The sequence below is a fragment of the Corythoichthys intestinalis genome, chromosome 2, assembly GCF_030265065.1.
Source record: "Corythoichthys intestinalis isolate RoL2023-P3 chromosome 2, ASM3026506v1, whole genome shotgun sequence".
Lineage (NCBI taxonomy): Eukaryota > Metazoa > Chordata > Actinopteri > Syngnathiformes > Syngnathidae > Corythoichthys > Corythoichthys intestinalis.
In genome coordinates, this window is record NC_080396.1 from 13,113,139 (window position 1) to 13,130,622 (window position 17,484).

At 39.1% G+C, this 17,484-nt stretch overlaps 1 protein-coding gene across 1 annotated transcript in view; it reads right to left on the minus strand.

Moving 5' to 3' along the window:
* Positions 1 to 17,484, minus strand: part of LOC130911844 (calcitonin gene-related peptide type 1 receptor-like) — a 75,122-nt gene that overhangs the window by 14,350 nt on the left and 43,288 nt on the right. Inside the window, exons 4-10 of the mRNA XM_057829444.1 lie at positions 13,303 to 13,410; positions 13,122 to 13,234; positions 9,782 to 9,873; positions 6,952 to 7,081; positions 6,690 to 6,843; positions 6,444 to 6,504; positions 1,034 to 1,100 (exon numbers count right to left, since the gene is read on the minus strand). Of these exons, the coding sequence (XP_057685427.1) occupies positions 1,034 to 1,100; positions 6,444 to 6,504; positions 6,690 to 6,843; positions 6,952 to 7,081; positions 9,782 to 9,873; positions 13,122 to 13,234; positions 13,303 to 13,410 (725 nt within the window). The remainder of the gene's footprint in view (positions 1 to 1,033; positions 1,101 to 6,443; positions 6,505 to 6,689; positions 6,844 to 6,951; positions 7,082 to 9,781; positions 9,874 to 13,121; positions 13,235 to 13,302; positions 13,411 to 17,484) is intronic.

Genomic DNA, 17,484 nt, shown 5'->3' on the forward strand with positions numbered 1-17,484 from the left:
TCTCTAATATTTTCAAGGGGGAGAACTTGCACAATTAGTGGTTGACTAAATACGTATTTGCCCCACTGTATATTAATGATGTAAATATTTTTTTAGCACCATTGGATAACATTGAGAGTCCAACTGAATATATAAGAGGGCTTTTTTCACCGCCATAAAAGCTTTGGGAGCAAAATTTTATAAGGGTGCAAAATTTGACAGAACACCGGTCTGTGGAAAAAAAGACCTAAATCACACCGGTCTGTGGTGCAAAATAGGTTGGGGACCCCTGGTTTAGACAATGGATGTCAAATGTACGGCCCGTCAGCGGGTCCAATCCTGCCCGCGGGGTTGTTCTGCCTCACAAGCACGTTGTCGCTTATGCATACTGTAAATATAGAATCACATTTTTGTTATTTTTATTTGTGCCGTAAAACCGTGGATTTGTCATCAACTGCTCGAGTGCGCACACTACTGTACTTGGCCCCCTTTCAAGTCCTCAGTTGTTCAATGATTCACCCCCCCCCCAAGTTAAAATGGATTGGACGTCTAGCACCATCAATGAGTTAACAAGCAAGTGACCCAAAAATGTCTACAAAGGAACAGGAAGTGACACCAAATAGACATGAAATAACCTGGAAATGTCCCAAAATCATCAGGAAGCGACCAATGAACAGGAAACTGCCCAGAAATGCCCCAAAAATATCAACAGGAAAAGATCCAAAATTTACAAGAAGTACCCGTAAGTACATTAAAATTACAAGGAAGTAACGCAGAATTAACTCATTGCCTGCCATTGACAAGGATAGATGTAGATAGACTAAGTATGGATACTTTTATTTCAGTGCCATTGACAGCCCTAGACATCCAATGGACATCTAGCGTATCAATGGCAGCCATTCAGTTAATTTATTTGGCCAAAAATAAACTGGTCCGGCCAACAGGAGATCTGATTGCCATGCATGTGGGACGGGACCAAATTTAGTTTGACACCCCTTATTTTAGACATCTATTCTTGTCAGTGGTAGTGGATAAATGGCAGTGAATTACTCACCAGGAGTGCAGCCTGAATAGGTCCATGAATGATGTATAGCAGGTGAGTGTGAGAGTTGATCCAACACCTAAGACACAGGATTTGGCAATTTAACGGTGCCGGAATAGTTCACAACAAGACACAGTAAGAGTGGTTGTGATCCAGAGTTGTTTTCATCAACAATGACGATAACGAAAATATTCATTAATATAAATATTAAATAATAATTTTTTCATGATAATTACGAGCTAAAAACGTGTCTTCGGTGACTAAAACATAACGAGATGGATGCCAGTTGTCATCGGACGAGACGTGAATGAGATGACAATTTGCCAGTTTCCGTCATAAGTTCACAATGTGTGATATTTTCTTATCGTATGTGTAGCTAGTAGGGTTGTTCCGATCATGTTTTTTTGCTCGCGATCCGATCCCGATCGTTTTGGTTTGAGTATCTGCCGATTCCGATATTTCCCGATTCGATTGTTTTTTTTGCTCCCGATTCAATTCCAATCATTCCCGATAATTTTTCCCGATCATATACATTTTGGCAATGCATTAAGAAAAAAATGAATAAAACTCGGACGAATATATACATTCAACATACAGTACAGGAGTACTGTATTTGTTCATTATGACAATAAATCCTCAAGATGGCATTTGCATTATTAACATTCTTTCTGTGAGAGGGATCCACGGATAGAAAGACTTGTAATTCTTAAAGGATAAATGTGACTTTGTATATTGTGACTAAATATTGCCATCTAGTGTATTTGTTGAGCTTTCAGTGAATGATACTCTAGCCATTTAACTGTTCCACCCAAATGCATGATGGGAAGTGCAACCATGACTGTGCGTAGTGACACCAATTGATATATCTTCTCTGCGTTGAGAAGTAACATATGGTGTTAAGAAAAAGATCAACTACTACCTTTCTTCCCCACATTGTTTCCCACGATATTTTTAATTGTTGAGAGGGGGATTTTAAGGCTTTAGCCAATTCACTCTACTCATTTTACACTGCCTTTTAGCTCTATATATAGGTAAAACGGCGCCTTTATAGATTGAACGCGACAATGCGTGAGTGGGTCGTGCAGCGCATGCGTTAATTGCATTAAATATTTTAACGTGATTCATTTTTTAAAAATTAATTACCACCGTTAACGCGATAAATTCGACAGTCCTACTTTACTGTATGCCAAAATTAAAGACTGGATGAGTGTCAGACATTTTGTCTGTAACGTGAAATACAGTTAGAAAACGATCTAATTAAAAAATATATATTAGGGCTGTCAAACGATTAAAATTTTCAATCGAGTTAATTAATAAAATTAATTAATCGTAATTAATCGCAATTCAAACCATCTATAAAATATGCCATATTTTTCTGTAGATTATATATATATTCTGTTTAATAAATTGTTGGAATGGAAAGATAAGTCAAAAGATGGGTATATATATATATATATATATATATACATATACATATATATATATATATATATATACATTCAACATACAGTACATAAGGACTGTATTTGCTTATTATAACAATAAATCAACAAGATGGCATTAACATTCTGTTAAAGCGATCCATGGATAGAAAGACTTGTAGTTCTTAAAAGATAAATGTTTGCACAAGTTATAGAAATTTTATATTAAAACCCCTCTTAATGTTTTCGTTTTAATAAAATTTGTAAAAATTTTCAATCAAAAAATAAACTAGTAGCCCGCCATTGTTGATGTCAATAATTACTTACACAATGCTTATGGGTGCTGAAGCCTATAAAATCAGTCGCATCCAAGCGCCAGCAGTGGGCGGCTAAACTCCATAAAACACAATTAACAAGTGGGCATTTCACTCTACTGTCATTCAAATTAGGGCTGGGCGATATGGCCTTAAACATGTATCACGATAAATTGAGCAGATTTAGCTCGATAACGATAAATGACGATAAATTCGCCCAAGCGGACTGTTATATAATTTGAAAATCTGAATCAATGCATGAAATACAGATTAACTATTTCTTGTTGATTTATTTACCAGCATTCAATTTGATATACTGTATTTAACAATTGTACATGCAGTCTAAACATTAAGTTTATAAAAATGTATTGTAAGCAATAAGAATTCAAGTATGAACATTTATAACAGCGTGTATGACTTGAACAATGTACATTGTCAAAATCAATATGCCTGTGCAAACATGTAATTGTAACACAAATGACTTGCAGCTTGAACAGTACACTTCAAAAAGACAACTTATTGTTAATGGCTGCTGTGACATAATTATTAAATACAAGTGTTTACTTTATGGTTTAAGGGTTTTTTTTCCCCCCAGTGCATTTTTTAATAAATGCACGCACAATAAAAATAGCTGGGGCCATTTCTCGGTCATTATAAGTTTTGCCGTTGGATTGTACTTTATGCTGAATGCTTTACCATCACAAAAGCTATCAGAGGAATCACACACAGACAGATACAAAATAACGCCACATAGTAATTGCTAGATGCAGTCCGTGCCCAATCCACTCATTAAGTTCAGCCGTTTCGACAAGGTTAGAGCCGCTATCCGACTCCATAACGTTCATTTGTAGCGTTAGCCGCTAGCTAGCGTTAGCCTGGCTACCAGTAAAAAGCACTGAAAGCACCATCTCCGGAAATCGTGAGAACAAAGGAGGACAGCGGGTGAAAGCCCGTCTGGATGCCACCAAGAGTCTACTAAATGTCGGTTGAAAGTTTGGTGAACCTCCCTTAAGCCACACTCCATCACGTTTTGCTTGTAGCGTTAGCTGCTAGCGTTAGCTTACCGGGCTTTTGTTTGATTGGCTTCATGATGATCACGTGACTCCCTACGTAAGCACATTCACTGCTTTCTTAAAGGGAAATGAACATAGACGAACAACACAGAATCAATGCGGGATGAAAAGACTATATTTTCTTGTTTTATTAATTTACCGAATTTACCGACATGGTCAAAATTACGTCGGTCATCGTTAAGAATTTCGGTGACGGTAAATTTTCGGTTTACCGCCCTGCTCTAATTCAAATCTGTCTGAGCGGGACATGTGCGTTAATTGCGCCAAATATTTTATCGTGATTAATTTAAAAAATTAATTACCGCCCGTTAACGCGATAATTTTGACAGCCCTAATATATATATATATATATATTTTTTTTAAAAAGGCATGTCCGATATTTTTTGCGGATTCCAATACTTTGAAAATGACGTGATCGGACCCGATCGATTGGGATGCCGATCGATCGGGACATCCTTAGTTGTTAGCACGCATTTTAGCAGTGTTTGGTCATGGCTTAAGCGTGTGCCCATTCCAGGCTCCTTTTGTGAAACACGTGTCATGTGCTGCTCGGTAAGTTTTGCTTTCTTGTCTTTTCAGATCTCTCCACAGGTGTTCTATGGGATTCAGGTCTGGACTCCTTGCTGGTTTAGAAGTCTCCAGTGCTTTCCCTCAAACCATTTTCTGGTGCTTTTTGAAGTGTGTTTTGGGTCATTGTCCTGCTGGAAGATCCATGAACTCTGAGGAAGACCCAGTTTTCTCACACTGCATCCTACATTATGCAGCAAAATTTGTTGGTAGTCTTCAGTCTTCATAATGCCATGCACACGGTCAAGCAGTCCAGTGCCAGAGGAAGCAAAGCAACGCCAAAACATCAGGGAACCTCCGCCATGTTTGACTGTGGGAACCGTTCTTTCTTTGAAGGCCTCGTTTTTGTCCCTGTAAACTCTATGTTGATGCCTTTTCCCAAAAAGCTTTACTTTTGTCTCATCTGACCAGAGAACATTATTCCAAATGGTTTTTGATTTCTCAGGTAAGGTTTGACAAACTCAAGCCAGGCTTTTTTTATGTCTCTGCGTCAGAAGTGAGGTCTTCCTGGGTATTCTACCATAGAATCCCTTTTCATTTAGACGCCTACGGACAGTACGGGTTGAGGTCATTGTACCCTCGGACTGCAGGGCAGCTTGAACTTGTTTGGATGCTAGTTGAGGTTCTTTATCCACCATTAGCACAATCTTTCGTTGAACTCTCTCGTCAATTTTTCTTTTCCATTCACATCAAGGGAGGTTAGCCACAGTGCCATGGGCTTTACACTTATTGATGACACTAGAAACTGGAACATTCAGGTCTTTGGAGATGGACTTGTAGCCTTGAGTTTGCCCAAGCTTCCTCACAATTTTCTTCTCAAGTCCCCAGACAGTTCTTTGGTCTTCTTTCTTTTCTCCATGCTCAATGCGGTACACACAAGGACACAGGACAGAGGTTGAGTCAACTTTAATCCATTTTAACTGGCTGCAAGTGTGACTTAGGTATTGTCACCACCTGTTATGTGCCACAGGTAAGTAACAGGTGCTGCTAATTACACAAATTAGAGAAGCATCACATGATTTTTCAAATGGTGCCAATACTTTTGTCCGGCCCATTTTTGGAGTTTTGTGTAAAATGATAATGATTTAATTTTTTTTCCCATTCTCTTTTGTGGGTTTTTTTTTCATTTCAAGCAAAATGAATGAAGATATTACTCCCAAATCATTTGTAATTGCTATCATTTTCTGAGAGAAATTGAGCATTATCCGACAGAATTGCAAGTGTGCCAATACTTTTGGCCAGTAGTGTATGCCATGTTGCTTTTGCCTTTAAAAGTCTGTGCTGAGTGATCGTCACACACTAAGCTAACTTGTAAAGTTAGCATAGCATTCGTGTTAGCATTTAGCGCGGCGACTCGATGAGAGTCTTCTTAACCTCTCGGAAAACTTTTTACTTTTTACATACAGTTCGTGATGTCCAGGTGAGTTTCATTGCAAATAATCTGCTCTTTTCAATGTGTATTATCATCACGAAGATGCTGATGTCCTTGTCGACGCCACGGTCATGTGTTTGTTTGTCAATGTTTTTTTAAAAATTGTTGGAAACCTTTTATTTATCTATTTATTTATTTATTCATGGACGAAAACATTTGACTAAAACATTTTGAGAATTATCGACTAAAACTAGACGAAGAGGAACACATTTTGAAATAACTAAAATATGATGTAAAGTATTTTCATACAAAACACTAAGACTAAGATGGAAATTAAAAGAGCTGCCAAAAACAACCGTTGTGATCAATGCAGTTTGAACACTGCACTCAAATACGGGACAATAAAATAATTTTAAAATGATTCTATGAAAATCTATTGCACATAAATAAAAGAAATACCAACACTAAATATTTACTTTAGAATAAACAGGTTAAGAGGCCGACCAATTTATCAACTAGCCAATATCTGATTACAAAATCGGCTTTAGACGTAGGTAAAATTATTTTTTACTTTTTTCTTTGAAAATCCTAAATGCGCTAAATGTGACAAAATGTCATAATTTTCAGCATGTGCTGCTTTGCAAACGGCGCCCAATAACAACCTCGGTTGCTTACCGGTCATTAAAGAACAGCCCACGAGCCACGGCATAGGTGACGGCAGGAACAACTGGAAAGCCTGAACACACATTAAACTTAACTTCCGATGTGACCTTAGTGAAATCAATACCAATACTGATTGCAATACAAGTCTAGTATGAAGCTATGCACAGTATATAAACTGTTTGAATGTCTGCCAGTGCAAGTTTGACCCGGTATTACATTTAAAAATGACATGACAATTATGACAGTGATTACACTTACCCCACCCCAAGACGTAGTACCAGAAGAGCTTCTGCTCCCCAACAAAGACAGCCACAATGATGAGAGTGTGAAGGTAGATGCCCTCGCACAGCATCCAGAAATAGTTTGAGGTCGAAGTGTACTGGACGAGCACAGCCAAAACTTTACAGCTCACCTGCAGCAGAGTAGGTGTGCCTTACAATCACAAAATGCCACAAACTGAGAGTTTTTGCTTAATCAGAAAAATGTTTTTTCATCATGATTGATAACGCGAAGGACTCACAGGGTTGCTAGTGTTTATGGCCTGGTTGTTGGCTGCTGTCAGCGAGAGCAACATGATGGTAACAATGGAGTTTAAAATGAAAGAGAGGAACATGTTTTTGTGAAGGGAGATTCTCTGGCAGCTAAGACTCCTGAAAAAGCAACAAAAAAAATTTTTTTTGCAATTAGCTCGTTGCCAATTTTCAACGGAAAAACTATTTAAAAATTACTATTAAAAAGTATCTGATCCTTTTAGAATATCTCACATTTCAGCATAAAATCACCATTATATGTGATCTAATCTTTGTCAAAATCACACAGATGAAAAAAAAGTGTCTGATTTAGCTAAAAACCACCCAAACATTTTTATGTTTCATATTATAATGAGGATAGTATGCAAACAATGACAGAAGGGAGGGGGGGTATAAGTAAGTGAACAATCACCACATTTTGTGGCCCCCCCTTCGGCAGCAACAACTTCAACCAGACGCTTCCTGTAGCTGCAGATCAGTCTGGCACATCTATCAGGACTACTCTAGGACCGTTATTCTTGACAAAAGTGCTGTAATTCAGTCAGATTCCTGGGATGTCTGGCATGAATTGCTGTCTTTAGGTCATGCCGCAGCATCTCAGTGGGGTTCGAGTCTGGACTTGGAAACTCCAGAACGTGTATTTTGTTCTTCTGAAACCATTCTGAAATTGATTTACTTCTGTGTTTTGGATCATTGTCTTGTTGCAGCATCTATCCTCTTTTTAGCTTCAACTGTCTGACAGACGGCCTCAGGTTTTCCTACAAAAGATCCTGTTAAACTTTTGAATTCACTTTCATTAATAATTGCAAGTTGTCCAGGCCTTGAAGCAGCAAAACAGCCCCAAATCATGATGCTCCCTCCACCATGCGTCACGGTGGGGATGAGGTGTTGATGTTGGTGAGCTGTTCCATTTTTCCTTCACACATGATGTTGTGTGTTTGTCCCCAACAATTCAACTTTGGTTTCAGTCCACAAAATATTTTGCAAAAACATCTGTGGAGTTTCCAAGTGCCTTTTCGTGAATATTAAACAAGCAACAATGTTTTCTTTTAGACAGTAGTGGCTTCCTCCATGGAGTCCTCCCATGAACACCATTCTTGGCCATAGTTTTACATATAGTAGATGTGTGCACAGAGATATTGGACTGTGCCAGTGATTTCTGTAAGTCTTTAGCAAACACTGTAGGGTTCTTTTTTATCTCTCTGAGTATTCTGCGCTGAACTCTTGGTGTCATCTTTGGTGGACAGCCACTCCTTGGGAGAGAATCCACAGTGTCAAACTCTCTCCATTCGTAGACAACTTCTCTGAATGTCGATTGATGAACATCCAGACTTTTACAGATGGTTTTGTATCCTTTCCCAGCTTTATACGAATCAACAATTCTTGATCCCAGGTCTTCAGACAGCTCTTTTGACCGAGCCGTGACGCATATCAGAGAATGCTTTTCATCAAGACAATTCTTACCAGGTGTGTGTTTTACAGTGGGCAAGGCAGCCTTAAACCACTCATCAGTGATTGGGCACACACCCGACTTAAATTGTTTGGTAAAAATTGGTTTCAATTGCTCTTTAAGTATCCTCAGGCAGAGGGTTCACTTACTTATTTTTTCCCCTTCTGTCATTGTTTGCATGCTACCGTCATTAAAAAATGAAAACCTATAAATGTTTGCGTGGCTTTAAAGCAGACACTGTTTTTTCATCTGTGTGATTTTGACAAAGATTGGATCATATTATATGGTGTTTTTTTGCAGAAATGTGAGAAATTCCAAAAGATTTACTTTTTCATACCACTGTATATGTAGGTTATACAATTAAACCTTTATTGTTGAACTCAGTCAATGTCTTAGCCCTGTTGTTTTCATCATAAAAAATTTAAACAAATTGTTTAGTATTTGCGGGCTTATATATGGAGGACCAAGAGTGCAAAAATTAAATAAATAAATACAAAAATAAATAAATTATGAAATGTGTCATTAAAATGCTTCCATTTATATATTTATTCATTTATTTATTTCAATTTTTATTGATTGATAATTATACTTATTTCCATTTTTATTGGTTTATTTCCATTTATATTTATTTATTTCAATTTTTATTCATTATTTCAATTATTTTTCTATTTCCAATTTTATTTAATCATTCTAACATTTAAATTCCATTTTTACCATTTATTTACTCCAACATTTATGTATTTCAATTTATATTCATTTATTCTCATTTTTATTTCCATTTTTATTTATATATTTAAACATGTATTTATTTAGTTCATTATTTATTCATTAATTTAAACATTTATTTACTTCAATTTGTATTTATTTCATTATTGCACTCTTGTTCCCCTTGTTCTGCATGAAATAATTTTATCTGTCGCCGTGTTTGTGCATTGATTTATTTATTTAATTTGTCACTCCTGGTCCTCCATAGATACATGGACTGTGCTGTGAATAATGAAAAAACGCTTGCAATTGACCCATAACATGACAATGATCCCATAACATCCATGCATCCATTCTCTGTACTGTACCCAGATTCACAATTTAACCTCCTGTTAACTTATGCAACCTTGAGGAAAATGTGCTATAGACCATTTACCCTCTGTGCCAGAAACCGTTTCAACATAATTTCAAACATCAGCTCACACTGAAAAAAATTAATGAATTACAGATGATACAGTTAGAGGAAAAAATGCACCAGGAATAAAGGGTTTCTGGTGTGAAAGAGGTGATCACAGTTATTAGTGTTGTGCAGATTTTGGCGGTAAACAAAACCCAAACATAAACTTATTTTCCTACAGGAAATAAGATGACTTAAATGTACTCACTTGAAATAGGAGAAGATGATGAGGCAGATGATTAGAGAGACAATGGACAGGCCGTGACCCACCATGGCCAGGTAGTACAGACTGATGGCAAACTGCACAAAACAAGAACCGTACAAACCACCTCGCTGTTAGCTAGTTGTAATCAAGTCTCCAACATGTACTTTGGAGCTTTAAATATATGCGCCATAGAGTCACATCTTGACATACAGACTGTCAGACCATGATAAAGGCTAGAGTTGTCCGATATTATCGGGAGACCGATAATAGCATTTTTTTAAAAATATCGGAAAATATCAAGATCAGTTTTGTGACATCAGTTTGGTACCAATACATATTGGTCCTTCTAAAAAAAATTACATATTGTGATAAAGTTCATTATTTTCTGTAATGTACTGATAAACATTAGACTTTCATATATCATTAGACACAACTGAGGTAGTTACATCCTTTTATTGTTTTAATATTGATGATTTTGGCAAAAAAGTCAAGAAAACCCAACAATCCCTATCTCAATAAATTAGCATATCATGAAAAGGTACTCTAAAGAAGCTATTAACCTAATCATCTGAATCAACGAATTAACTCAAAACCGCTGCGAAAGATTCCTGAGGCTTTTAAAAACTCCCAGCCTGGTTCATTACTCAAAACCGCAATCATGGGCAAGACTTCCGACCTGACTGCTGTCCAGAAGGCCATCATTGACAACCTCAAGCAAGAGGCTAAGACACAGAAAGAAATTTCTGAGCGAATAGGATGTTCCCAGAGTGCTGTATCAAGGCACCTCAGTGGGAAGGAAAAAGTGTGGCAGGAAACGCTGCACAACCAGAAGAGGGGACCGCACCCTGAGAGATATTGTGGAGAAACGCCGATTCCAGACCTTGGGGACCTGAGAAACAGTGGATTGAGTCTGGAGTAGAAACATACAGAACCACCGTGCACAGGCGTGTGCTGGAAATGGGCTACAGGTGCCGCATTCCTCAGGTCAAGCCACTTTTGAACATGAAACAGCGGCAGAAGCACCTGACCTGGGATACAGAGAAGCTTCACTGGACTGTTGCTCAGTGGTCCAAAGTACTTTTTTATGACGAAAGCAAATTTTGCATGTTATTCGGAAATCAAGGTGCCAGGGTTGGAGGAAGACTGGGGAGAAGGAAATGCCAAAATGCGTGAAGTCCAGTGTCAAGTACCCACAGACAGTGATACTCTGGGGTGCCACGTCAGCTGCTGGTGTTGGTCCACGCCTCACAAATTCATTCAAACTTGGCCTTCCGTCCAAGACGGCCGTCCACCGCTCACTTTCGCCGAAAGTCCGATCCAAACTACTGTAAGTCCCCGGATACGGAGATGAAAGAAGAGTCAGTATTGGCTTACCCACTTTATTGTGGTTACAATAATAAAGAAAAGCAATAACAAAATAACAGCGGGCTGCCTCGACATGGGTCCGCCATCTCTCACCATCTCGGCCGTTCCCCCATTCATCCTAGTTGCTTCCCCTTGCGTCACAGCTCCCCAGTCCGATCGTCACTTAAGGGGGGCACACATACACAGACGTTACAACATACCTGTTGTACGGTTTCGGCGTAATTTGTACAAGTGAGCACTGATTTTTAAATGTGTACGCCGTACCTTCAAAATCTATACAATTTTCGTGCATTAGTTTTTTATCTCCGTTCGGATTTTGTCACCGTTTCGGCAACGAGACAATGTGCGTTACTATGCGTTACGTTGGTTGAATGACGCGAGAAAACTCAGAGACACGGAGAGAGAAGAGTGTTTGTTGTGACGCTGTGGCAAACGCGATGCTAGGCTAGGTAGCTCCAATATTTCCTGACTGTAGCCGACAGTCTACAATCTACGCCTAGATATCACATGCATATAGAACTACATGCAAAATGACAGACTCGGCAGCGTTGGTAAACAGTCACCATTTTAAAGCAGTACACTTCTCAGAAAGGCTCTGTTGTAGTGAACCTTCCTCGTGAACCCAAGTAACTTTTTATCTAAAATACTCCTAAATCAGCAAAATCTTGACTTGAATTTATCTTTAAATGATGAAATGGTTTTAAAACTTTCACATGCCCAAAGTAGACAGAAGGGAACTAATGCAAAAACGGGAGCAATTTTAACAACTTTAACGGTTGATTCACAACATTAAATGACTTCCAAACATAGCAAAGGTTAGTATGTTTTTTTGTTTTGTTTTGTTTTGTTTTTTGAAAAAATGAGAAAAACAAAACATGAAAGGTAACACCAGTTACTTTGCCAAGTAACTAATTACTCTTACATTCAGGTAACTGAGTTACTAACTCAATAACTTTTTGGGAGAAGTAATTTGTAACTGTAATTAATTACTTTTTAAATGTAAGATTAACAAACCTGGTCATAAAGATGAAGTCTGCAGAATGAAAAGTGACGAAAGCGGAGATTTTATTCTGCCAATATGCTGCCGAACACAATTTGCCCGCAACTGTTGCTGATTATTTCTCAGAATTAGGAAAAAAAATGTTCCCTGACTCAAAGATCGCATCGGTAAGTTAATTTTATCAATTGACCTTTCTAATTTATAACTGGACACACTAATGAACCACCTAAAAGTCGGACTGAATTGCGAGCTGAAGTGCCATGAAGTGCAGCCATCAAGACATGATAGAAATGGCCAAAAGTGCTACATACAATTATAACAAAAGTCACTGTTAAATTTTAGTAATCATGATGTAGCAGAGGATATTGATTGTTCTTTGATTGCACCAGGTTATACTGTATGTTACAATATTACCAATAAATTCATATTATTTTAAAATTTGAGTTTTATTTTTGTTTCATATTGCACTCTATATACGATGTTGTAAGATTACTCACCAGTTTGTAAGGGCATACGTCACTATTTTTAAGATTGTCAACGGCCTCGGGTTGACAGGTATGTTACAATACACAATGAATAAGTTGCTCCTGAACTGTTCACACTCAGCTGCCGCTAGTTTGAAACGGCGTTATTTTATTTATTTAATTTTTTTAAAATAAGAAAAATATATCTCATTTGCAAGGTGTGGCGGCTTTTATTTTGGTGTGGCGGTGCGCCACAATCTCTTTTGTATAGGGGAATCCCTGGAGATGCTTGTGCTTAGTCCAGGACCGCATATATTGGTATATTTTTGTAGATGGACAACATCGGAATATCGGTTAAAAAGTCATTATCGGCCAACTCTAGCAAAATCCATCCGGTACAGTCAAGTGGGCACACCCTAAACTGGTCCCCACCTCATCATAGAGCACAAACAATACTTCAGAACCGCAATCACACTCAATCCCTAAGAAAAAGTTATGAGTGCATTATTTTCACCTTCCGTTTGTCTTTGGTGTAGATTTGACACTGGGTGTAGTTGGACCACAATCTGTTGCTCTCAGGGTGGATGAACCACTCGCCGTTAGGATTACAAACTTTGGTAACTTTTTCTGTTGGACAAGATATTGGAATTAACTATGCATAGCTTGCTGTTCAGTTTTTTTGCATACGGTCTCACCAGCAGGGTCAAAATCATGGAAGTATTCCGGACACATCTGTACTAACGTCCCTGGAGACGAATCCTCCCAACACAGCCAGCCGTCCCATGTGCGGTTACAGTAATTACCTGCAGGGAGCGGCAGATACAAGAAAAATTGGGAGACTTGAAGCATCTGGAGAACAAAGAGTTCCTCCTACTACTGTATGTATATGTATACATATTACAAGAAGACATTATAAGTTTCTCACATTAGTCTTCGCTCCCTTGTTGAGGCTTAGTGTTACCAAAATGGCTTAAAATGCCAACCAAAAGGAAAATCGCATGTTAACTTTGTGTAGGAATGAATGTGGTCATACAGTGGGGCAAATAAGTATTTAGTCAACCACTAATTGTGCAAGATCTCCCACATGAAAATATTAGAAAGGCCTGCATTGTCAACATGGGTAAACCTCAACCATGAGAGAGAGAATGTGGAAAAAAAACAGAAAATCACATTGTTTGATTTTTAAAGACTTTATATGCAAATCATGGTGGAAAATAAGTATTTGGTCAATACCAAAAGCTCATCTCAATACTTTGTTATGTACCCTTTGTTGGCAATGACAAAGGCAAAACGTTTTCTGTAACTCTTCACAATCAGAGAATCAGAATCAGAATCAGAATAATTTATTGTCATTGTTCCAACACAGAAACAACGAAATTAAAAAATAGCAGCTCTCATGGACCAAAAACAAGGAAATAAATAAAATAAAATAACAGTACTTAAAAGACTATACACTCTATGAGGTGGGGGATATATACACGGGCAAGGATGATTATGAAAAAAAAAATTTATATGCATTTCACTGTACATGTGCACATTGATCCAAAACCACATTCAGTGTGAGGCGTTCAGAGCAGCGACGGCTCTCGGATAAAAGCTGTTTTTTTAGTCGATTAGTTCTGGCCTTTATTGCCCTGAAACGCCTCCCAGAGGGTAATAGTTGGAACAGGTGGTGGCCAGGGTGTGAGGAGTCTCTGGTGATGCTGTGAGCCCTCCTGAGGCAGCGGGTCTTATAGACTGACTCCAGGGATGGAAGAGGGCAGCCAATCAGTCTCTGGGCGGTGTTGATGACCCTCTGGAGCTGGTTCCGCTCTGCTGCGGTGCAGCTGGAGAACCACAGCGAGATGCTGTAGCTCAGCACCGACTCCACTGAGCAGCGGTAGAAGACCAACAAGAGCTCAGTTTTAATGTTGTTCTTCCTGAGAACCCTCAGGAAGTAGAGTCTCTGTTGGGCCTTCTTCAGGATCGCTGTGGTGTTGACAGTCCAGGTCAGGTCCTCACTGATGTAGGTGCCCAGGAACCTGAACTCTGGCACCATTTCTACCCGGTCCCCATTGATGGTGATTGGCTGGATGTCCGGTTTACACCTCCTGAAGTCGACGATGACCTCCTTCGACTTGGAGGTGTTCAGAGTCAGGTTGTTGATGGTGCACCAGCCCGACAGACGCTCCACCTCCACCCTGTAAGCGGACTCATCTCCTCCTGAGATGAGCCCCACCACCGTGGTGTCGTCCGCGAACTTAATGATGGAATTGTTCGGCTGGGTGGGGGTGCAGTCGTGGGTGTAGAGGGTGTGAAGAGTTACAAAAGCTTGTAACTCTTCACAAGCTTTTCACACACTGTTGCTGGTATTCTGGCCCATTCCTCCATGCAGATCTCCTCTAGAACAGTGATGTTTTGGGGCTGTAGTTGGGGCAACACGGACTTTCAACTCCCTCCACAGATTTTCTATGGGGTTGAGATCTGGAGACTGGCTAGGCCACTCCAGGACCTTGAAATGCTTCTTACGAAGCCACCCCTTTGTTGCCCTGGCTGTGTGTGTTTGGGATCAATGTCATGCTGAGAGACCCAGCCAGGTCTCATCTTCAATGCCCTTGCTGATGGAAGGAGATTTTTTGCTTTACACAGATCAGTCGTCCATGTCCCTTTGCAGAAAAACAGTCCCAAAGCATGATGTTTCCACCCCCATGCTTCACAGTGGGTATGGTGTTCTTCGGATGCAATTCAGTGTTCTTTCTCCTCCAAACACGAGAACCTGTGTTTCTACCAAGAAGTTCTATTTTGGTTTCATCTGACCATAACACATTCTCCCAGTCCTCTTCTGGATCATCCAAATGCTCTCTCGCGAACCGCAAACAGGCCTGGACGTGTTCTTTCTTCAGCAGGGGGACACGTCTGGCAGTGCAGGATTTGAGTTACTAGCTGGCATTGTGTTACTGATAGTAGCCTTTGTTACTGTGGTCCCAGCTCTCTGTAGGTCATTCACTAGTTCCCCCCGTGTGGTTCTGGGATTTTTGCTCACCGTTCTTGTTATCATTTTGACGCCACGGGGTGAGATCTTGCATGGGGCCCCAGATCGAGGGAGATTATCAGTGGTCTTGTATGTCTTCCATTTTCTAATAATTGCTCCCACAGTTGATTCTTTACACCAAGCGTTTTACTTATTGCAGATTCAGTCTTCCCAGCCTGGTGCAGGTCTACAATTTTGTCTCTGGTGTCCTTCGACAGCTCTTTGGTCTTGGCCATAGTGGAGTTTGGACTGTGACTGACTGAAATTGTGGACAGGTGTCTTTTATACCGATAATGGGTTAAAACAGGTGCCATTAATACAGGTAACAAGTGGAGCCTCGTTAGACCTCGTTAGAAGAAGTTAGACCTCTTTGACAGCCAGAAATCTTGCTTGTTTGTAGGTGACCAAATAAGTATTTTTCACTCTAATTTGGAAATAAATTCTTTAAAAATCAAACAATGTGATTTTCAGTTTTTTTCTCCCCCCACATTCTGTCTCTCATGGTTGAGGTTTACCCATGTCGACAATTACAGGCCTCTCTAATCTTTTCAAGTAGGAGAACTTGCACAATTGGTGGTTGACTAAATACTTATTTGCCCCACTGTATATGAGAATGAGAATTTTTGGAAAATGTTCAGTAATTGTGACACCAGTGCACACAATGGGATCATATCAGGTGGTCATGTCCTTTCATTTTATAGTACCTGTCATATAAATTACATCTTCGACATACTGGACTATGCATTGTACGCGTCGAGCTAGGTCCACAGCTGGGCTGCTCAAATGGGGCCAACAATAGACGGAAGCCTGGTAGTAGCAGGCTGCCGAAAGGCATGATGGGAAACCAATCACAAAATAACATTACAAAGACAGAATAGAGTTGAGGAGCGGTAAAATGCACTGCCTCTAGACAAAGGCCAAGTTTCCTTTCTTTCAAACTCACTTCCTCTTTCTTCGCAACAATCACCGTATATTTGAATGAATTACTGTAGCACTAAATACAAAGGGCATCTGAGGTGAATATGAGACAACAACATGTACTGTATTTGAACTATGTTTTTTGGGGTGTCAGAGCGGGGTGTATTTTCAAGATGGTTGCAGTCTTTTATTACATGCCACAACAACAGAGCTGCAAACCATACTCAATAAGTGCAATACTGGGTAAATAATAGTTTTCAAGCTGACTGAAAGTGATCAGAATAAAATCCTGGTATGATCACCATGCTCCTACAGTTTCGTTTAAGTGCCTAAACAGTTGGCCTGTGAATTACAAGAAGACATTGTAAGTCTCTCACATGCTTCTTCTCTTAAACCCCTTGTTGAGGCTTATTGTTACAAAAATGGCTTAAAGTCATACCAAAAAGCAAATGGCATGTAAGGTTAATCCTTTGAACTGTGATATAGTGCACCTTTTAGTAATTTCTCCCAAATGGAGGGTTTAAACGTTATATTATATGATTTAACGTTTGTCTTGGATGTTGTTGTTTTCTTTTGTGTAGGGCTCCTCCTTAAAATCTGAAGTTTAATATCTTTCTGTTATTGGAATAAATACAAACAGTTACAGTGGGGAGAACAAGTATTTGATACACAGCCGATTTTGCTGGTTTTCCCACTTGCAAAGCATGTAGAGGTCTGTAATTTGTATCATAAGTTCTCTTCAACTGTGAGGGACGGAATCTAATACAAAAAAAAACAGAAAATCACGTTGTATGATTTTTAAATAATAAATTTGCATTTAATTGCATGAAATAAGTATTTGGTACATCACAAAAATCGAACTTAATATTTGGTACAGAAACCTTTGTTTGCTATTACAGATACCAAACGATTCCTGTAGTCCTTGACAAGGTTTGCACACACTGCAGCA